Source organism: Cyprinodon tularosa, unplaced genomic scaffold (genome assembly GCF_016077235.1).
Source record: "Cyprinodon tularosa strain WSP-4 unplaced genomic scaffold, ASM1607723v1 ctg290, whole genome shotgun sequence".
In the NCBI taxonomy this organism is placed as follows: domain Eukaryota; kingdom Metazoa; phylum Chordata; class Actinopteri; order Cyprinodontiformes; family Cyprinodontidae; genus Cyprinodon; species Cyprinodon tularosa.
In genome coordinates, this window is record NW_024038997.1 from 964,212 (window position 1) to 988,207 (window position 23,996).

The following is a 23,996-nucleotide window of genomic DNA, read 5'->3' on the forward strand; positions in this document are numbered from 1 at the left end:
ACATGTAATTTTATAGTCTCACTTGTCCAAATGATATTAATACAGAAGTTCTCTTTTTTCTCTGTTCTCTCCTGCAAACTTTAGGTAGGTGTTGTTGAAGCTTTACTTCCAGACTTGATTGTACAGGCATTCAATTTCATCAATAGTAACCTAACAACAACTTACTGTGTGGCCCGTGAGTTTTGGAAGAGTTGTATCAGCAGCTTGCAGATGCTTCTAAGTTGAACTTGAAGGTGTGAATCCCTGGGAATGAAATTTAGCTCAACAGTCAAGATGTCCAGATTAAATATCTGAGGTTTAAAGATCTGGAAGAGAAGGGGTGGCCTGTTAAGTCAAGTCAGCAATAAATTTGTTCATCTTGTTGTAAGATTAACATTCTTATTTAGTTTTTTTATGTGGATTGATGATAATTAATACCATCTATGAATATTAATACTATTATTATTATACTTAGACAAACTTTATTGTAATTTTCTTTGCACAGAGTGTATGCAAAATGATATTTCATTGCATACAGTTTACAACAGCGTATTGATATTGCCGTTGGAGTAAGATAAACATTACCGATATAAAGTGCAGCAGTGACCAGAATTAAACAATATAGGAGAGAAAGAAACCACTTTAAAATAATGCTGCAAAAGTGCCTTTATGTGAAATAGTTCAGTGCAGTGGAAAATACATATGGTGTAAAATGCAGGAGAACAATGAGCTATGTGCTGTTTAAAAAGATTATAAAAGTCTAGCCTTGGTAGTGCTATTATGCTCGATAATCAATTGCATTGCATTGCACACCGGCCTTATATTATTTGTTCCTTCGAAGTTAATGAATTGAACTCAATATCAACAAGAGGCTGTAATGTCACTTTCCGCCTGAAGCCCTGGCGGTGGCGCTGTGTCCGCTGCCCACTTCTTCTGCGTTTCCTGTCTGCTTCCTCAACAACAAACATAGCAGGAGGTCTACATTTACTCAAAATCTGTTCAAATAGGATTTTATTCTTCTCACATTTTCACTTACTTTGGGTTTTCTAAGAGAAATGAAGCTGAATACCTCCGTTTAGACGGAGTCGGGTAAAGAGGTTCGGGAAACTAATTCACTAACGGTAAGTTTTATCGAAGTTAAACCGTCCTGTATTTTAAGACATCTGAACCAGGTATAACACATAACGCACTAATGAATCAGGCCACGCATCCCTGTATCAACCCATACTAATATAAGAAAAAAAAAATGAAAATGTCTGTGAAAAATATCGACGCGCCAAATCATCAGCCTATATCAAATGTTCAGTGGGTTTCAGGTGTGTTTCCAGTTAATCTTAAACCTTTGGATTTTAAATCCCCATCAGGATTTTTCCAAAAGGTTTAAAGACTTATTGTTCTTAGTGTATGTAAACTTTTGATTCTGACCAAAAGAATTCATCTGAAATTATTTTAGTAATCATAACATAAAAAGTTAAAATGGCCATCTGGTTTGATTGGAGATGAAAATAAAAAAAGGCTTGTGTCTTTTTATGCAAGTTTACATATATATACATATATATATATATATCTGAGGTTTTAAATGTCTTTCTTTCCTATTCATCTCTTTTCTTTGCTTTCCTTCCTTCTCATCTGTCCACAGCAGCTGAGACGATGAGAAATCATTGGTTTTATGCTTCCCACATGTAGCAAAGCGACTGAAGCATGTTTAGGACGCTCCCCTGATCACTGCGATGGACGAGGACACTCCAACTTTGAAGCCCAGACGGATCCAGAATCAGAACGTGGTCCATCGCCTGGAGCGGCGAAGAATTTGCTCGGGGCGACCCGGATCTCACTGGTACCGAGTGCGCTGCTTTCACCAGAACCTGTTCCCTAACTTCACTGTGGTGAACGTAGAGAAGCCGCCTTGCTTCCTCAGGAAGTTCTCACCGGATGGGCGCTACTTCATCGCCTTCTCCTCCGACCAGACGTCCCTAGAGGTAACAGGAGATGCCCTGCACCTGAATCATGCTGACGCTGATTCCATGCATTGGGAGTGAAACTTTTCTGCTGTCTAAATTTTCTGTCAGATATATGAATACCAAGGCTGTCAGGCAGCTCAGGACCTGCTGAGAGGCCAAGAAGGAGAGACTCTTTCAACAGCCAATGACCAGCGCTCCCTCAACATCCGGGGCCGCCTGTTTGAGCGCTTCTTCTCTTTGCTTCACGTCACTAATGTGGCCTCAAACGGAGAACACCTCAACCGGGAGTGCAGCCTCTTCACAGACGACTGTAGATATGTCATTGTCGGCTCAGCCGTTTACGTTCCCGATGATCCTCCGCCGTACTTCTTTGAGGTAGGGACCTCCAGTCGAAGTAAAAAAAAAACAGCTCAGTGCGGATTATCCATTTATCCCTTCCTTCCACCAGGTTTATCGCAACAACGAATCGGTGACCCCCAACCCTAGGTCTCCTCTGGAAGACTACTCTCTCCACATCATCGACCTCCACACCGGCAGGCTTTGTGACACCAGGTCCTTTAAGTGTGACAAGATCATCCTGTCTCACAACCAGGGACTCTACCTCTACCGGAACATCCTGGCTGTGTTATCAGTCCAGCAGCAGACCATCCACGTGTTTCAGGTTTGACCTCCCAGAGTTATTTCTACAACATATTTTAGATCTTTTAGGCAACTGTGCTTCATATTTAGCTTGTATAGTTTGCTTTTGATCCACAGTGAAAAAATCACCTAATTGTGAGCAAATTTGTCTTAAAAGTAAGCACATTTGTCCTTTATTAGAGCAGGTAAATAAGATGATCTGCTAAAGGAAAGAATGTTTTTCCATTTAAAATAATGAAATAGATTAATGGAGCTGTTTTTTTCTTATTCCAAATGTAAATCATCTTATTCTGTTTGCAAAATGTTCTGTTACCTACTGAAACTTAACAAAAAGACTTATTTTAAGGAATATCAAAAATGCTTACCGTATATTTCAGATTCATTTAGGACAAGTTTTTGCCTCACATAACACTTTACACTACTTTGACTGTTTAGTTTTTTTTTAGCATACTACATCCTGCACCTTTAATGTTTTTTTGTTCAAGAATGTGTATTACAACCAACAAAAATCTGAAAAGTGTGGCAGGAATTTAATTTGTCCTCTGAAGTTAGCCAATGAAAAAACTAACGTTCCACCCTGTGAGTGCTCTAATCTCAGGCAGAGTTGGGTAGTAACTAGTTACAACGTTTACTTAGTTACATTTACTTGAGTAACATTTTGAAAAAGTGTACTTTTAGGACTATTTTTCTCTCATTGTCTTTTTTACTCTGACTTGAGTGAAATTTCTGGTGTTTCCATCCATTGTGAGTAACTGTACGTAAAGGTATAGGGGAGGATGTTATTTTTTGCGGTGTATCATCAAAATACAGGTGCTGGTCATAAAATTAGAATATCATGAAAAAGTAGATTGATTTCAGTAATTCCATTTAAAACGTGAAACTTGTATATTATATTCATACATTACATACAAACTCATATATTTCAGATGTTTATTTTGTTTAATTTTGATGATTACAAATGACAACAAATGAAAATCTCATATTCATCATATCAGAAAATTAGAATATTGTGAAAAGGTTCAAAATTGATGGCCCCTGGTGCCACACTCTAATCAGCTAATTAACTCAAACCACCTGCAAAAGCCTTTAAATGGTCTTTCAGTCTAGTTCTATAGGCTACACAATCATGGGGAAGACTGCTGACTTGACAGTTGTCCAAAAGACGACCATCGACACCTTGCACAAGGAGGGCAAGACACAAAAGGTCATCGCTAAAGAGGCTGGCTGTTCACAGAGCTCAGTGTCCAAGCACATTAATAGAGAGGCGAAGGGAAGGAAAAGATGTGGTCGAAAAAAGTGTACAAGCAAGAGAGATAACCGCACCCTGGAGAGGATTGTGAAACAAAACCCATTCAAAAATGTGGGGGAGATTCACAAAGAGTGGACTGCAGCTGGAGTGAGTGCTTCAAGAACCACCACACACAGACGTATGAAAGACATGGGTTTCTGCTGTCGCATTCCTTGTGTCAAGCCACTCTTGAACCACAGACAGCGTCAGAAGCGTCTTGCCTGGGCTAAAGAGAAACAGGACTGGACTGCTGGTGAGTGGTCCAAAGTCATGTTCTCTGATGAAAGTAAATTTTGCATTTCCTTTGGAAATCAAGGTCCCAGAGTCTGGAGGAAAAGAAGAGAGGCACTTCATCCACGTTGCTTGAAGTCCAGTGTAAAGTTTCCACAGTCAGTGATGGTTTGGGGTGCCATGTCATCTGCTGGTGTTGGTCCATTGTGTTTTCTGAGGTCCAGGGTCAACGCAGCCACATACCAGGAAGTTTTAGAGCACTTCATGCTTCCTGCAGCTGACCAACTTTTTGGGGATGCAGATTTCATTTTCCAACAGGACTTGGCACCTGCACACAGTGCCAAAGCTACCAGTACCTGGTTGAAGGACCATGGTATCCCTGTTCTTAATTGGCCAGCAAACTCTCCTGACCTTAACCCCATAGAAAATCTATGGGGTATTGTGAAGAAGAAGATGCAATACACCAGACCCAACAATTCAGAAGAGCTAAAAGCCACTATTAGAGCAACCTGGGCTATCATAACACCTGAGCAGTGCCACAGACTGATCGACTCCATGCCACGCCGCATTGCTGCAGTAATACAGGCCAAAGGAGGCCCAACTAAATACTGAGTGCTGTACATGCTCATACTTTTCATGTTCATACTTTTCAGTTGGCCAACATTTCTATAAATCCTTTGTTTTTATTGGTCTTCAGTAATATTCTAATTTTCTGATATGATGAATTTGAGATTTTCATTTGTTGTCATTTGTAATCATCAAAATTAAACAAAATAAACATCTGAAATATATGAGTTTGTATGTAATGTATGAATATAATATACAAGTTTCACTTTTTAAATGGAATTACTGAAATCAATCTACTTTTTCATGATATTCTAATTTTATGACCAGCACCTGTAAGTGGTCCTCCTGATTGTCAATCTTTCTGGTGATATGTTTACGTAAGGCCGTCCTAAGTGCTCGTCCCTCGTCTTTTTCTGCACATGCTCTCTTTCAGGTGTATATGTGCTGTGAGCTAGTGTTTCAGCCAGTCATTAATGTTTGCATTTTTCACCGCAGTGGAAAAATAGCAAATATTAGAAAGTAAGATTATGTGAGCGATGCAAACAGCAACTTTTAAACAGAGCACACGCGTGTAATAGGCGTTCTCTCTCGGGAGCGATTACAGGGTTGTGCATGTGCATTCTTTAAGTGGAGAGGGCGGGTCTTTAAAAAAATTAGGGAAATTCCTCCACTATATCTTGTAATAAAAACAAGCTTGTTTTAAAAAAAACAAGCACCACTGAGAGAAACATTTTCTTCTTTTTTGTTCTTAAAGCTTATTGGTTAAATGTTATTTTCCATCTGCTGAGTCTGTCGTCTCATTTGGAGATGAAGTGAAATAATACAGTAAACAGTGTTCTGTAATTTAACCTATTCTACATACTGTAACAATTGATTTTGTAAATTTTATAACTCAGAAAATACTAAATCTTTTATATAAATATGGGTACTAAGTAGATCAGTTACACAGTACTTGACTCACCTTTTTATCAAATGTCTTTTTACTCTTATGTGAGTAATTGTTGAAAAGTTACTTTTTATTTTTACTTGGGTAATAATATGATGAAGTAGTGCTACCTTTTCTAAAGTACAATGTTTGGGTATTCGGGGTTTTGAAATCAGACCTGAGAACCAGAGCAGATCTGTTGGGGTGGAAGTTGTGAAGAAGCTTAAAGCAGAGTTTGCTTCTAAGAAAATATCCAAAATATTAAACCTCCCACTGAGCTCTGTAGCACAGCAGTAAATCTACCAACTTCTGAAAACGAAAGAATCAGCGTGTTGAAGTGGCCTAGTCAAAGTCAAGACGTCTTGGATGACATTTGGCCTGGAATGTTAATAAAGCTTCACAGTGATGGATGTCTTCAAAGCCAAATGGAGCTTTAAAGGAAAAGTCTGGTCAGCAAGGAATAATCAATGGATCATTATTTATACCTAAAACTATGTTTGCGGTGATTTAATGCGTAATAATTCAGCGTTAATCAGTAAAAAAATAAAAACAATTTTCTTTTCATTAAGTCCGAAAATGCCCATTTATGCCCAAATATACTAACGCCTCACTCCTAACATCTTCCGTTCGTGACGTCACGGTGCAGTAAGCCTAGCGCCATTCTTCCCGCTTTACAAGCAAAATCAATGGGAACTACTAGACACGTCTGCAATCAACAACAATTTTTTAAGATTTCGAGAGGACTTCCCCATTGAAATTTGCGAGAGCTATAATTAAACTGACAATGCCAACATGCATGGCAGTTGGATGTTGTAATATATTGGGTAAAAGGGAAAAAAAAAATGTTTTCACTTCTTCGATTCATGATCCTCCACGGACAGGTTACTGCAGTCCTGTTAGTTGGACTGGCAAATTTTGGATTTGCCATCGAACTTCTGGCCAGAGAAAAAAAACATGTAATATGTAGCCAATAGGGATGGGCGATATGTTATCGTGTGCGATATATCGTCAAAGAAATTCCTCATGGTAACAATTTGTCATCTCGCGATAAAAATGATAAACTCCCGCCTGTGACGTATACTGCGCGTGACACACCTGCAGCCCAACTCACGTGCGAGCCATGTGCAAACAACAAGCATGGCGGAAGGTGGAGGAGACGTGCCCCAAGACCTGGTTCCTAAAAGAGGCTCCAGCTCCATTATCTGGAACTGGTTTGGATTTAAAAAGTCTGATATGGAGAAAGTCGTAATATGCAAAGTTGGCAGACAACCTGTGACGAGAAAGGACAGCAACACTACCAATTTATTTCACCACCTAAAACACAAACCGGAATATGATGCTAGTCAGAAGATGTGCTGCGATGCAGCAGAAGCCTCGACTTCGAAAACCTCTGTTAAGAAACCGACTGCCACTCAAATAAAACTTGCCGACGCGTTTGCTTATTCCACACCATATGACAGCCAAAGCAAGCGATGGAAAGAGTTAACAGAGGCCGTTGTGTTTTGCCTGGCTAAAGATATTTTGCCGCTTCAATCTGTGGAGAAGGAGGGTTGCACAGAGAGGTATTTCAGTTTTTATATTCTTTTTAAATTTTTTGATATTATTTATTTTTATTTCATTGTTTAGCATGCTGACGATCCTGCTAGTCTTATTTGTACATTCTTGCACAAAGAAGTATTTCAGGTTTTACATGTTTGTTGGAATTTATTGAAATTATTTATTTCTATTTTAGTATTTAGATTTTTCGTTTTTTTTTTCCCTTTATTTATCATGCCATTTGCACATTTTTGTAGCCCAACAGCAAAAAATGTTGTTACAGGTTGATATAACATTTGAATTTTATTTTTAGTGAAGTGAGTCTAAAGTATGTTAGAACTTGCACTGGTATTTATTTATCCAATATATGGCATGTTCCAGCAACTGGTAATTTACACATCTATTTATATTAGGAGGTGATTACTGATTAGTTTTAGTTTTCAGTAAAATACTTTTAAGTTCTGTTTCTCAATTTATCAGGTTGTATTTACAGTTGCACTACTTTGCAACTTTTATAAGCCAAGTTATATTTGCTGTGTAGCATTTAAATAAATGTGAAATTAGTTCTCATATTTCAGGCTTGTTTGATTGGTTTCATACATTAGGCCGATATTGTGTTTTTGTTTTGTTTTTTATCGTCACTTATCGTTATCGTGGTAAAACCTAGAAATTATCGTGATAAATTTTTTAGCCCATATCGCCCATCCCTAGTAGCCAACATTTGGAAGAAGGCTCAACAGCCGATACCGCACCGTGACATCACACACCGGTAGGTGGCAGTAGTGGTAAAGCGGTAAAGCACAGTCAAATTAAATTACTCTTAATTAAAAACACTTATCATTTATTGAACAGTATGTACCGGTAATAGTTTCAAATTTAAAGTACTTTCAGAAATTTGAATTCTGAATATAACCGGACTTAAACATAAGTGGCTCAAACAGACCACAGGGATTCACTGAGACACTTTCCATTGAGTTTTCTATCTCTGTTTTTTTATGTTCTATTCTTTAGATAAAGTTTGAAGTCGTTTTAGTTCCTTGACCTGCTTCCTTTTGTTGCTCTTCTACCGCTGCAACCTTAGGTCACACCTGAAGGGACCTTTCTGGACGTGAGAACGATCGGCCGCTTCTGCTACGAGGACGACCTCCTGACGCTCTCGGCCGTTTATACGGAAGCTCAGGCAGAGAGTCAGACCGGGGTCCCTCGCCTCTACACCGACAAAACCATTAACTCCCTCAAGCACAGGTTGCTGGTCTACCTGTGGAGGAGAGCCGAGCAGGACGGCAGCGCCACGGCCAAGAGGAGGTAAACTCCACAAGTCCACCAGGACTGAACCTCCTTGCTTGTTAGAATTAAAAAGCTGCTGATGCTAACGGGTCATGTTGCTGTTAACAATATTGTCCTTATTAAATCTATTCGTTATTAGCAAGAGATTGATAATAGTGATAATTACGCTTCCCATTCTAAAATATTTAGTGCCTGTTTGGTGATGTCATCTGAACAAGCTCAAAGATCCCATTACTCATCCTGGTTTCACCTGATGTGGCTGAAGACCGTTAAGTTTTAAACAAAATTTTCCGGTTAGGTTTTTCCAGTTTTTCGATCAACTCAGACGTCTGAGGATGTGGAAGATGCAGCTGCTGGACGAGCATCACCTCTTCATTAAATACACGAGTGAAGACGTGGTCACGCTGAGAGTCACCGACCCGTCGCAGGTATGAACCAAACACACACACGTGAACGGATCTCTGGCCTCTCTCGGTGTAAATTCCTCCTCCTAACCTCTTTGTTGTGCTGCCCTGGTTTCCTTGGATGGCAAGAATTCCCTTTCCAGGTTTCCAAGGACACGATTGTCAAACAGATTCTGCTCTGACTTGTGATTCGGTTGTCACAGAAATAAAGGGACTTAATTAATCCTTGGTTTATTTCATTGATGTTGCTGAGGTCTGAGCAAATAAGTTTGTTGCATGTAGAGATTTAACGTTGTTTTAGTCACACATTGATGTCCTAATTAATTCTTATAAACAAAGGGCAACACATTTTCCAAACCTCTATTTTTCTCACCTTTAACCATTGTTTTTTTTGGTTTAGATGGGTAGATGGATTAGTTTTTTGTGCACATTTATGTATTTTATTGTCCACATATACAATTTAAATCCCACAAATAATTGTCTCTGTCTCTCTCTGCCAGCCGTCGTTTTTCGTTGTGTACAACATGGTGTCCACCGAGGTTCTGGCTGTCTTTGAGAACACCTCTGACCCGCTGCTTGAGCTCTTCGAGAACTTCTGTGACCTTTTCAGGAACGCCACCCTGCACAGCCAGGCTGTCCAATTTCCCTGTTCTGCTTCGTCCAACAACTACGCACGCCAGGTCCAAAGAAGGTATCCAATCTCGGAGCAGAAACTTTGTGTGACGAAAGGCTCTGGTTTTAATTGAGAGATAAGAACGGACATGATGTCACACAGGTAGGCATCATGAGGGGATAAAGATGCTACAGATCAGCCTGGAGGAGTAAAAGCAGAGGGAGGAAGGTGTTATAGGCTATAAACTGGACATTAAGATGTGGCTACAGGGAGCTGTGATTAAATTTCACTTGTGCTGGTGACAAAATCCTCTATTTAAGGTGAAGCAGAGAGATGAAACCTGGGCTAAGGAGCTAGAGGAACAGGGCATTGAACTGGAATGAAGAAGATACTGGAAGCAAGACTGATTTAGAGCAGCAGCAAAGCCTGATTTGGGCAAATATCAGTCCAGAAGCAGAACTCAGACTGGAGGACTGAAAGTCCAAAGTATAGAGGTTGAGATAAAAAGAATGAACGACGAAGTGGAGATTATGGAGTCCCTGCTGACTGCTGGAGATGAGCTGAAAGAATAAGAATCATCTTTTTATGGATCAATGGCTAGAGAGATGAGCCAAGTTAAAATCAAAGTATTATGACGAGGCACTGATGTTATTAAGTTTATTCAAATCAATCAGTATCAGAAATTTGGCTCCTCACAAAAACAAAAGAAAGTAGAGAAACAAACAATGTGCTGATATGCTTCCCTGTCTGACCTCCCCAGGTTTAAAGACACTATCGTGAACGCCAAATACGGCGGCCACACCGAAGCGGTGCGGCGCCTGCTCGGTCAGCTCCCCATCAGCGCCCAGTCATACAGCAGCAGCCCTTACCTCGACCTGTCGCTCTTCTCCTACGACGACAAGTGGGTGTCAGTGATGGAGAGGCCAAAGACCTGCGGAGACCACCCCATCAGGTACGCTCTCCAATCAGGCAGAGCGGCGTCATTAACGCCGCAGCACTGATGAAACCCGAGACACTTTAACAGCTCTTTACATAAAATGGAGAATTTGGTCAAATGTCTGTAACTGATGTATCTATGGTTTTTAAAAATGCAGAAAAAATAAGGATCTTTATTTCAGAGGAGGTTTAGTTTCAACAAGCAAAGATAAATTCATGGTTTATTTCATTACCAAAAAATTACATTTTCAAAAAAGCCAGGCTTAAAATTTGAATAAATCCAAAGGAATAATTACTTTATGAAATCATCAGTACCGCATGTAAAGGAACCTTTGTGGTTAATAAAACTACTGGAACAGTGCGCATCCCTCATGCTTCTATAAGACTCCAGGTTTAGATTTAGGAAACGTGGGAAGAAAGTTGATTTTTGCACACTTTTTTATGAATTTCTTCTTCTTTTTAAAAAAAAATCAGAATTATAAAATATATTATAGCACTGATAATTTAAAAGATTATCGATGCAATGTATTAGAAAGTCCCAGAAGACATCCTTTGATGTTTAAGGGAGGAAAAATCCCAAAGCATCACTGATCCTTCTCTGTACCTAAAGATTCAGCAGGTAACTTTTGTAGAAACCTATATTTTATACATTGTTCAAAAAGGTCTTGATAGAAGAAAATGAGACAGATGATCAGTAAAACTGTAGTTCCTCCCAGTGGTTTTACTGCCATTCATAAAAATACTCAGCTCAGAAACAAGCAATCAGAGCCAAGAGGAATGCTACAGCAGTGTGTACACACTGATCACACCCCTCCCCTGCATGGCGGGCATCGTTGTTCGAGCTCAAGACGATCAGTATACTGCAGTTGTGTTGATTTTGGAGAAACAAACTAATGTTGCTAAAATATCTAAAATTTCTCAGTTTAGGAATCTCTGACCTCACAGGTCACCGTATGGATTTATGTTCTTAAAAAATGTAGAAAAAGATCATCTCCACTCTACCTTCTTACCAGCGCTCTTCCAGACCCTGACCATACACACAACTGTTCTTGTACGCGCTTGGAGATCATCATGGATATTTGCTCTGGTTTCCTGAGCAGAACTTGTAAAGCTTCACCTTTGTTCTATGTGATAAAGACAGAAACTGAAAACTAATCACATTCATTTCAGTAAAATCAACAATTTTTCTCTTCCTGCTGCCATTTTGTGTTTGCTTTACTAGTCACTGTTTGATTTTAAAACTATACAATTCAGCAGAATGAGCTGTGAACAAGCTGTTTTCAGTCACGCTAGATGGAAACCTGCCCAGATCCACGTTTAACGGAGATCTTCTGCTTCTCCTCCAGGTTTTACGCCAGAGATTCCGGTCTGCTGAAGTTTAAGATCCAGGCGGGCCTGCTGGGTCGGCCCGTTAATCACGCCGTGCGCCGCTTGGTTGCTTTCACTTTTCACCCCTTTGAACCCTTCGCCATCTCCGTTCAACGAACCAATGCCGAGTATGTGGTCAACTTCCACATGAGACACGTCTCAGCATGAAGTAAAGCCGTGTGTAAGGTTAAAACTCCAGGGGTTGTGTTCAACTCCTGGCAGAGAAACGTCCATCCTTCTGCTCCTCTCAGGGTTCCTGAACATTTTGAACAAATTTATGTCAAAATTCTGGACTCATTTTTTATTTTTTTTCAGAGCTCTACACGTGTTTTAGATATTTTGTTCCTGGTTCTACAGAATTGAAATATAAAACCAAAAAACAACAGGCCGATGAACGGACGAAAAGGCGGATTAATAGAACTTTTTCCATAATGGGACAAGAATCCAGCCCAAGTCATGCAAATATTTTTTCCATGCTCCTTTCCTTTTCCAGACTTGAAAAAATACCCCCAGCCCTTATCCCTTCTGACCCTCCTCCCTTCTCAGCACACAGCACTTCTGCCTTTTCCCTCTCACCTCCTGTTATTTCTTCCCTCCTCTGCGGAACAAAGAGGCAGCTGATAGAATAAGTGTAAATGGAGACGTGGAGAGTGTGTTGAGGTGCGATCCAGATAGGTTTTTCTTTTTTTATGTTCGCATCTTCAGTCATTTTGATGCTCCAATGTTACTTTTTTTTATTCTGATATTATTTTACTTTTTAATGTTTGATTTTACTTGTTCTACAACCATTAAAGCCCATTTTATTATTCATTTTAGCGCCAAAAATGCTTAGCTTGTTTTTCTTGAAAAAAAACCTCCAAAGAATTTTCCAGCTGTACATTTTTTTTTCTTTCCATCCTGCATTTAGCTTATCTTGTAAAAGCTGAGCCAAAATCACATTTCAGGTGTCAGTGAATGTGAACCTTACCCTGATCCCTGCAGTCTGTTCTACAGCATATAGGATCATAACACTCCTGTGCTTTACTACCTCCATCTGTTCAACACACAAACCGCCACCTGTTGAGCTCAAATGTATGATTAATGACACACAGACACAAACAGAATCTGCAAATATGCAAATAGCCACAAAGACCCTCGAGCTGCACCGATATGTATAGCAAACACACGAGGGCGGATAGGTGCAGTGAGGTCTGCGCTACAGGGGGAAGCAGGTGCAGGAGGGGATTAAGTGTTCCGCTGCCTCTGGTTACGGCGGACATGGCAGGTTCATGTTTGTGTGTCCCACAGACAGAGACCGAGCTGCTCAGTGGAGTAAACGCAGCCTTGCAGATGAAGAGGCCATGTATATCATTAAAGTGTGTTTATGTAAGCTGACGTCTGACGGCAAGCTGTGATAATCAACTAATTATGGGCAGCTTTTACGGTGGGAGCACACGGAGGAGGACACCAGGCACGCCGTCCTCAGCCTCTGTGAACGGCTCACAAATATGCAGGAGTTCCACCAAAATCACCACCGTCTGTTTTCTGCAGGACCTGTCGGCTGACTGAACCAATTAATGTTCCAAGAGAAGAGAGAAGAACCCTGAGAGCCTGTTAAAGGCTTCGTATTAATTTTCCACCTGTTAAAATGTGACTCCGCCTCAAGACCAAAATAAAACTGCATTGTCTTAAAATCTGTATGCAGGCTCATTTGCATCATGCTCTAACCAGACCGACTGGGTAATTAGTGAAACAACTGAAGGCACAAGTACCTATAGCTGATATGGCATTCGGCCACATTAGGTATGAAAGTTAATCAGATCAATGCAATGTAGAGCTAAACTGAGAAACAGAAGGAAAATTATGTGGTTTTGATTAATTTTACAAATAAAAACTTGAAAATAATACATTTTCCCGCCTTGTTAAACACCTAATAATAAATAAATCTGGCTTCAGAGGTTTGATAGAGAACATCAGCGAACAACCAGCATCATGAATAGCAGGCAGGCCAAGGAGGGAAATCTGAATCAGTTTAAATTACGGTTGGATCCTAATAATCTTACAATCTGAACATCTTCCACAATTCACTTAAATCTGTCATCTGAACATGAAAAAAGAGGATTGAACACTGCAGACCTATGAAGACACAGACGTCCACTTAGACTGTCTGGCTGGACATTAATCAGAAAAGCAGGAAGGAAATCAGGGTAACTCAGTTATGTCCAGGTGACACAGAGGAGACAGCAAATGTGGAAGAAAGGTTAAATTAAATCAGAATGTGCAGAAAGCCAAATATGCCATGGGTCGAGAAGAGAAGTTGGTTAAGTGATTAGAAGAGAATCCTGGAGGAAAACCTGCAGGACATGAAGGACCCAGTAAGATGGTTTCAGGAACATTTCCTGATGTTCACAGATGTTCCCCATCCATTTTATTTTTTTGGTGTGGCAGTCAATGAATATGTTCAAGAGCAGCATTCACTCAGAATAATGAGCGACACACACACGGCTCACATTCACGCTTAATTGATAATGACATTTCATTTGATAACGTCAGATTTTACGCACTTATTACTGCAAACAGTATGACAGACCAGCATGTCTACTAGTACTAATCTGCATGATTCAGACTCATCTACTGGTATTTCTGATGCCAGTTTTGCAGAGTTTTTTATCTAACAAATGAAGACTCAGACAGAAAAACCCCACGTTTTTGTGCAAACTGACCTCCGGGACTTAAACAAATTTGTATGTCAGCCATCTCTACTTTAATTTTAAATAGACACATCTAGTTAAATATCTGTGTCTAAATGAGGAATGTAAGAAATCATTTTTGTTCCAGATCTTTTCAGCAGAACCTGACCATTCCTGTATGATCCTGAAATTCTGAGTAATTTGGCCAAATAAAATGCACATACAGTATATCTTGACTGCAACATGTATTTTCCATTTCCTTCTAAATAGCGAGTTCTTTTTCATTATGAACTCGCATAACATTGGTGGCAGTAATGTAGAGACGTATTGCAAATGATTAGGATGGCTTTATGAGAGGGGGGCAGGTAGAAATTGAAAGCCACACTTTTCAGATTTATTTTCAGAATTGTTTTTGCTTCTACTTCACATTTTGTGTGTTAGTCTATCACACACTGAAGGTGATCTTTAGCTCTGCAAACATCACTTATGAACAAAATACACGACGCTTAGTTCTTCACATTCAAAGTTTTCCTCTTCGATCTGCGGAGCCACTCAGGACCCTGTGGGGTCAAAGTTCTCTGGTCATAGGACAGCAAACAAACCGCTCTGCCACCGAAAACAAATCTGTTCCTGTATCCATCTCATTCCTTAGAGCCAGGTACAACTCAAAGCCTTCTCCCTGACCTTCGCTGCCATGGAAACATAACCGCTCTCTCTCCTTTCTAATTGCTGTTGTCTTGGCAACAGCGCAAGCAAAAAAGGCCACAATCCTGGATGTTTCCTGTTGCAACAGCCTCGCAGAAACGAACCACACAAACACACACACTTTGGAGGAACATCAAGCTTTCGCAGCAGTACTGACCCTGAACTACATTTAGTTGTTGTAACTGCAGGCATGGTTGTTTTCTTATAGCATCAAAATTATTATTTTTTTATCTTTGCAGGTCTCACTGTTAGAGCTTGTCTGATTTTTTTGCTTGTGCCCTTTGGTGATGACATTTCATTTGTATACACACAAAGGGATTTAGTTCAAGCCTGGCTAGCTGTAAGAAGTTAAAGAAAAAAAACATTTCATTTACTAAAGAGTGTCTAGAAAATTAGCGTTTCCTAGAGCAACACCCTAAACTTCAATATATTTCTTCTCTTTGCTACAGAGAAGCCCACACAAAGATGTTCAGTGGATCATAAAATAAATGGGAATAAGACAAGGTGGTTTAAAAATATCAGCTCTATTTCTCCAGATGAGCTGAGGTTTCAGCAGGGATATGGAAAGGTTGCAGAGTTCAGCTTATGGAAGGAAACAGAAACATGTTTTTACAAGAAAATTTTGGGGAAAATAAACAAACGAACAACAAAAGCAGCTGATTTCAGGTTAGTACAGCCATATCAGTTCAGAAAGCTGTGAAAGAGTCCTGCAGAAATTACAACTTTCAAACTAATTCTAATCAGCAACAGTTGCCAGATGTTCCTAAATCGCTGTTAGTGAAAGCTACCTCGATTATTTAGTTTCAATCTCTAACGTTATGTTTTTTCTGCTTTTTCTCATAGTAGCGTCATCTGTTCCTGTTTGGCCGTGACACTCAGACTGTTTTTCAGTGTAGTCCTGTTTCTCTGACTGTAACTGGCTGGATGTGCTCTCTTCATCCTCTTATGTGGAACTGGCTCAGAGCCCGTCTCCCTGGCTGTGTATTTCCTAGACGGGAGCGCCTTTTATAGTTGCTTTTTGTGTCTCTGCTTCTGTCTCCTTGAACTCCAATCAGCCTTGGCAGATGAGATCACACTGAGCCTTGTTCTGCTGGAGGTTTCTTCCTGTTAAAAGGGAGTTTTTCCTCTCCACCATCGCTACAAGCATGCTTAGTGTGAGTGATTGCCTTCGAGTCAATGAGTCGATGCAATCAACTGGTTTTTCTTAGATAGAAAACTTTGAATCATTTTGACTATATGATCTGGTTGAACTATTTCTATAATTGTTTTCTTTTATAGAGTAGCCCAACAAAAGCCTTTTTATGGGCTACTCTACAAAAGCATGGAGCTCAACGCTACTCCAGACATTTTGAATTAGGACAGCCCTCTGGATAGGAAGCGAAACATCTTTAAACTTGGAAAACAAAGTTCAGTGGTTTTTAACTTTCTTTGGAATGACTATGACTTGAATGACTGAGAATCTTTACCAGAACATGGAGGGAAAATGTTCAAGGCTACCAAAGAGTTGAGATTCAGATTCAGTTCAAAGATGGATTCAGATTCAGTTCAAAGAAGATTTATGTGTTAGAATGGCCTAGTCAAAGTCCAGCCCTAAATCCAGCTGACTGCATCTCAGCTATTTTGCAAAAATGAAAAGCTGGAGGAGTTGCACAGCCGGGAAGACTTAAACTGTTATATAAAAGCATGCAGTACTCTTCACATTTTTATTTGAAAGTATTTTTTAAAAGCTTGGAGAATTTACCACGGAAGGACTTTGTTTTGGTCTTTGGTTAAATATAACTTGTGGCTGCAATATGAAAAAAATGCATCAAATGCTAATTTTGCAAAGAATAAATTATTGGAGAGTTAACAGTAATAAAAAAATGAACTCTTAGTGGAAAAAAAAAACATTAACAAGGACATGATCGAAATGCAAACTAAAGTTTGACTTTAAAAGATGTTTCTGATCTCTGAAATGTCTAAAATAGGTATACAGGGGTTAAGAAGCGCCAAGCTTGGTGCAAACATAGAGCTCTTTTGCAGGACTGCTTGTTTCTGTACATGCAGAACGATGAATCCCAATCAGTCCACCCTGCTCTGGTGGATTAATGAGCATCACAAGGTGCACAGCGTCCATGGAGGGGACACGTGAGCTCACGTTATGTCACCCTGGAACCGGTAAAAGATATGATCTCTGCTAGAGAGGGAACCGCAGGTGATCATGTGAATACACAGTGGTTTAAAAAAGGTCAGAGAAGATTTAAAATCAGGATTTCATCTTCCTCTGACATATAAAGAGCAAAGAGACGTCCGCTGAGGACTGAGAGGCCATGGTTTTATTACTACCGACAACAGCAGCTGTATTTCTTTCTAGTGTGTATTTGATGTAGGAAAATATTTGGACATTTAGGTTTATATTATTCCAGCCTTAATTTTCTCTGTTTTCCTTCCAAGCAACCAGTTTGTTTAGAGATCTAAACAAAGCTAAAAACTTCTGCTTAAAAAAGGTTCTTTCCTTATCGATTTCATGTGTTTAAACACAACGTTGTTTCATCCAGGCGGAGCAACCACTGCTGAAGTGTTTCTGATTACTTATATCATTAAAGGTGACTTTGTTTGGTGCAGGAGCAGGGATTCATGTATGAATCAACATCCATCCATCCATCCATTTTCTGTCATGCTTATCCCAGCTGGGGTCATGAGGGGTGCTGGTGCCTATCTCCAGCTGACAATGGGCGAGAGGCAGGATACATGCTGTCCAGGTCGCCAGTCTATCACAGGGCAAATGAATCAACATGATTCAGAAAAAAAATTGCCACTGGATCCATTCCTCTGAAACCAGAATGATCCAGAGTCTTGGATTTTTCCCAATTTCTTGGCTTGCCTCTCATCATCCAGAAACAATGACCACTGACAACATTTCCTGCAACTTAGGGAGAAGTGAGCAGGTCTAGAAGATTAATGAAGTGATGATCAATACATGGGTCCCCAATCCTTCTTCTCTTGGACAACCAATCTGCACATTTTACCAGTCCACCTCGATCAAAGGAAGGCATCAGTTAATTCAGTTATGTAGAAACAGAATCTGAAACACTGAAGACAACGGGCCGTGAGAACCACTCGACCCTAATGAATAAAGGAATATTTTTCTTAAACGGACAGAAAATAAGACAATAAAGATCCTTATAAAACAGAGCAACAAGGATCGAGATCACTTCAGAGAAGTAAAGGAGAGTCTGGCTCCTTAAAAGACAAAAATTGTATCAAATTTCTCTCGAAATCTAATTAGAAAGAGAGACAACCTGCCTGGTCAGAGGCATAGACCAATATCGGGGATTGCAGGATAACAAAGACCTCGACGACTCACAAATACTAAGGGGTGGAGCTGTTCTTCCGGTTCAACTTGCATGCCTTCTAAGCCAAAACAAGACTTTGTTTGGGCCACTATAAAGCTTGGAACCCAACGCTAATTCTGGCATTTTGAATTGAAAAAGCTTCCCGGATGGGAAGCGAAACATCTTCAAGCTTGGAAACAAAGTCCAGTGGATTTTTTTTATTTTTTTTTTTACTTTTTTGGATTGACTATGACCTGGATGATTGAGAATCTTCACTGGCGTAAACAGGAGATTAAATGACTTAACTGGTCACGGACTGCTGCATTCACATTGTGAGCTTCAGCTGTTCGGGTTTATGGGTTTTGTAACCTTTACTGTTGTCCCTTCCCTTCTCTTTGATTTTAGCCACACGGGTATTGTTCTTGCTGTAACACATAAAACATTGTCAACATTTAATTTCTCACAGTGAACTCTTTATCCATCCGTACAGCTTACTGAAACGCAGACTTGGCACACTTCTAGTGAGCCCCTATGAAATCACACCACCTCCTAAGGAGCAGAGGGAGCAGGAGGGAGGTCCACATATTGACAGCTAATATTTGATTGAGGGGTACAGACGTCCTGTGACTCCTCCTCACAGACAGACTGCTGTCTAGGAGTGTGTTTGACGGGCAGATGTGGAGATGCTTCATGTACACAGTGGCTCTTTAGAACCTGCACCACGCTGCGGCAAATATACAACCTGACTGTGGGGGATCATTTCTAACTGGCTTCATTTCTGGCCCAGACACAATCGGTTGGAGGCCTACGCCTGAACAGAAACAAACACTAATGTCTCCCCATAACACACTAGAAACAACACACACAAACACCTGACTGAGCACCGCTCGGGGGGGTTCAGGTGAAAGTCCGCAGGGAAGGATTCTCAGCATGGTTGACCTAAAAATACAAAGTGATGCGAGGTCTTTTGTTTATGAAAAAACTCAGTGAAACCAGGGAAGTTAAAGGCCTTATTTTAACAAAGCTGGTGTAATAGAGAGCATTGAATAACCCAGAGAATATCATCTAAGTTTAGCTGATTCATTCTTATTTTCATAATCAGAGTTATCAAAATAACTGAATAAAAGAGACAGAGGTGTGTCTCTCCCTGAAGTAAACAAACTTCACTGTTCAGCTAAATATACAAGGATGCAAAGCAAGGACCTTTTTTTTGTACCTACTGTACAGTTTGAATAAAGGGGAGACTCGGGTTCATTCTCATTTTTTTGGTGGATGAAGAAAATTGTGAATTGATTGACATTGAGCTAATAAAGAAGGCTGGTTCTGTTCCTAAAGTATAAAAAAAATAGACTTATTTGCTTTCTGTCTGGAATCCAGTGCTGAATCCAGACTTGGCTGAAAGGAGTCATGTCTTTGGCCAAAGGTATCTTGCAGTTGTAGTTACCATAACATTTTTGGTTGCAAAAGAAAAAAAAAAAGAAAAAAGAAGCTTTTATCACCAGAACCAATTTTTTTTTCTCTTACGGTATGTTATTTCTTTTGTTATTTCTTCATTTTAATGACCTTAGTTTCAATTCGCTAAAATGCTGTTGTGTTTATTTAAAACAAAGGAGGCTTTAAAATACTCTATTTCATTTTAGGTTTAGGTTTAGATTTCAGTATTAGTGATTGCATGATTGTTATTGATTTAATGTTCTTCGGCTATAGAAACTTTGTTCCTCCTTCTTAGAAGCTTTGTCTCATTTTTTCAGATCTAATTAAAAGTTTCCAAAAATTAAAACTTCCTTATTTCTTGTTCTCCTGCATCTTTCACCAACAACTGTTTGTGTTTTAAATAATAATATATTATATGGTTTTCATTTCCATTTTACAAAATGAACTAAAAGACTCACATCAGCTGACCTCCTTGTTGAGCCTTTTAATGGTTACGAATGGTCAGAGTGCTCCACCTGCTGGCCAGATAGTAAACCTGCACCCTTCAGGAGCTCATATTAAACAGGTTTGTCTTTTATAGACATTATAAGAAAGTAATAATTGTTTGTTTTCCCCAATGGTTTCACCAAATGTTTTGTTTCACTAGTGAAACAAAACATTTTCCAGATTATAAAAATGTATCAACATTTTGTCTGCAACTTTGCATTTAATTCACCAAATCAAGCAGGAAAAATATTATATTTCTGTCACTAAACTCTGGTTTCCTCCCAAAAGCATGAGTTTTAAGTTGATTGTTATCTCTAAATTGCCATTAGGTGTGTTTATGCCACTGCATGAAAAGTGGGATTTTCGTCAATATACGGCACTGTAGATTGTCGTGGAATTTCAGGTTGGCGGCAGTTTACGGCAATTTGCAACCTTCGCCAATTTACAACTCTCGTAAATTGTCAGAAATTGACGTGGAATTTCTTAGGCAGTGTTCCCCCCATGCCTCCCCCTCATGGAATTCTAGGGGAGGCTTTAACATGTAAATGAACATGCTGTGAGCTATACAAATGCAAACCAGGGTTGCAGGGGGGGTAAAACCCCCCCTGCAACCCTGGGTAAGAAAATCTCTGATACAAAGAGATCAGGTATAGCCTCTTACATTTTAGCTTGAATTGATTTATTTAATTAAAGTATAGAGACCAAAACAGATCTTTAGCTGACAGAGCAATACATTTAGAGCAGTAATTATTTTTTTTTTAAATTTGCATTTAAGATAAAAAATAAAATGTTGTCTGTCAATATGCTCAATTCACAATTACTTAAGTGGAAAAGTTTCAAGAAATGATTCTGAGATGATTCACTTTATAACATGGCGCATTATCCTGTTGGAAGTAGCCATCAGAAGATTGGTACACTGTGGTCATAAGGACATAGGTCAGCATGCTAAATTGGTTTTAAGTGGCCCAAAGTGTGGCAATAAATATCCCCCAAATAGATGGTAGAAATAGATCAGGCTCAGTATAGCCTAATTATAGACTCTTACATTTTAGCTTGAATTGATTTATTTAATTAAAGTACGCTAGATTACTGTGTATGCAAATGTTATGTAAAAAAAAATACACAAAATAATTTACTTCAAAAATTAGTTTTAATCAGAATCAGTTGGCTGTAATGGTTAATTTTTTTTTTTAGATTTCCACTTTTTTTTTTTTTTTTTGTTATTGAATATATAAGAAAACAATAACAATCTCAAATAACAAGTCAATAACAAATATTTCAATACAAGAAGAAATATCACAACTCCTGCTTTTGAAAAATAAAATTAAATGCACAGGCTGGAACAAAGTATAAAATAAAATAAAATAAATAAAAATAAATAAAATAATAATAGTAGTTAAAGTAAATTATTCAGTGGGGACTACCAACTGAAATTCTTCAATTAACTCAAACAATTTAATTGCATTTAAATTCTGCATCTTTCTCAGACATCTTTTGAAAAGGGAAAGTTCATTTTTGAGAGCAGAGATTGAGAGGGAGCATTTTGCATAGCGACATTTATGGATATAATACTTTGTTACAATTATTAGAATATTGATTAAAAATTCCAAATTTTTTTTCTTTAATGGATAAACAGAATTGAATGTTTTGCCAGGAAATAAAATCTAAATTTATTGTTTTAGAAGACAGAAAGGTTCGAAGTTGATCCCATAAGTTTAATACTTCTTTACATTCATAAAAAAAGATGTTTAGTTGTTTCCAATTGAGTTGTACAAAAGCCACAATTCTCAACATTAAACTTAAATCTCTCTCTTAAAAACTCATTTGAAGGATATATGTTATTTATTATTTTAAATTGTAATTCTTTATATTTAGGAGGAATTGGGAATTTCAAATAATTTGTCCTAATTTTGACTATCATAGATTTCTTAAAATTTTGTAAGAGAGCTGTGCTTTTTGTTCTTCCTGGGTACATATTATTTATAGAATATTGATTCAAAAACTTGTTGCATTTATTATCTCTAATGTCCACCTGCTCAGATTCAATCTTATGGAGACAAACAATTGCAATTGCAAACAATTTATAGGTGCATTACCGCCACCTTCCAGAATGGAGCGACGCGAGCTCTTCTCGCGAGTCCTTCCGTATAACAATGACGTCGTATGTGATTGGAGGAGCCTGATGAGCCTTCGGCCCCATCGTCCAATCACGTGTGAGCTTTTGTGCACTACGACTTCTCGCGAGACCAGCATATTAGCAGACATGTTTGTGTTACTACACTTAGAAGAACTTAATCTCCAGTTACCGTGTTTGTATTTTGTTGTTACGTGAACAATGGCTGCACGACGTCTCGCGTTCAACTCGCCTCCAACTGCTCTTAGTCCACAACTTTCGGCCAGCCCGCAGACTGACGAGAAGAAACTGCTGATTGCTATCAGCGGACTGTCTCGTCAGCTTGCCCAACGACTGCCGACATGAATGAGCGCTGGAGAATTCGATGCACTCCAGGTTGTAGTCCATAGAGGACAAGATGGCGGCTCGGCAGTCGAGCAACTTTGCGGGATATACGAACTCGAGGAAGTACGGTGGCCCTGAGGTGCAAAACACAACACAAAAAGAGAAAACACAACGGCAAATCAGAAAACACAACACAAAAAGAGAAAACACAACACAAAAAGAGAAAACACAACGGCAAATCAGAAAACACAACACAAAAAGAGAAAACACAACACAAAAAGAGAAAACACAACGGCAAATCAGAAAACACAACACAAAAAGAGAAAACACAACACAAAAAGAAAAAACACAACACAAAAAGAGAAAACACAACACAAAAAGAAAAAAACACAACACAAAAAGAGAAAAAACACAACTCAAAAAGAAAAAATACACAACACAAAAAAGAGACAAACAAAAACAAAAAGAAAAAACACAACACAAAAGAGAAAAGACAGCGACAATTAACCAAATACGGACAATGCAAGGTACCCTCGGGCGACAGGACATCAATACGCTGACTTGGACAAACGAACTGGTCCGTCCATTTGAAACCGGAAAGACACTCACAGCCAAACTTCGCGCGGAGAATTCTGTTGTGCTCCAGACAAGTGGAAGCACAAGAGGCCCGCTATCATGTATGCTCAAACATGTGAGGAAGAGTTCAAAGAGAAGCCTAGCTTCTGCAGTGATGTGGGATAAAAGGCTGCAGGATGACCCGGTAGGCAAAGCCAAACCGCGGGACCTTCATGTAGTTAAAGGATATAACGTTAATGTAAAGTTAGGCTACTTTTGCATGGGGTACCGTTAGCCTACCAGAGCTAGTTGGCCAACTGTCAGTTTCCAGACCTTACTCGATAATTTCTTTGCAGGTGTTTCATGAATCTTGCCGTTTGGAGTGAAAGATGTATTTATGCAGGTTATAACTTGCAGTAGGCAGTGAAACTGAAGACAAATGCAGCATCTTCAGGGTTTAGTTTATTTGCAGGCCATAAAGAAAAGATTGTGTGTGTTTTTAGATTTTTTCACTTTCTAGCTTCATTTTTTATGTGTCACCAAAACTGCACCCCTATTTTACAAAAGATAATGTGTTGTCAAAATGTGTTTCTTGTATGCTGTAAAACATTAGACTACTGCTGTATGTATAATGTAACATA

General features: G+C 39.2%; 1 protein-coding gene across 3 annotated transcripts; it reads left to right on the forward strand.

Moving 5' to 3' along the window:
* Positions 1-910: 910 nt before the first annotated feature.
* det1 (DET1 partner of COP1 E3 ubiquitin ligase) lies at positions 911-12,559 on the forward strand. 3 transcript variants are annotated; one of them, XM_038290991.1, is made up of 9 exons: positions 911-1,100; positions 1,619-1,958; positions 2,049-2,315; positions 2,389-2,601; positions 8,208-8,431; positions 8,712-8,841; positions 9,318-9,508; positions 10,191-10,382; positions 11,713-12,559. In XM_038290991.1, the coding sequence occupies exons 2-9, from the start codon at positions 1,710-1,712 to the stop codon at positions 11,900-11,902; spliced, it is 1,656 nt and encodes a 551-aa protein (XP_038146919.1). In that variant the 5' UTR covers positions 911-1,100; positions 1,619-1,709; the 3' UTR covers positions 11,903-12,559. The 3 variants fall into 3 exon arrangements, with proteins under 3 accessions (XP_038146919.1, XP_038146920.1, XP_038146921.1); XM_038290992.1 differs by having other exon boundaries at positions 1,622-1,958; positions 11,713-11,902; XM_038290993.1 differs by having other exon boundaries at positions 1,671-1,958; positions 11,713-11,902.
* The last annotated feature ends 11,437 nt before the right edge of the window (positions 12,560-23,996 follow it).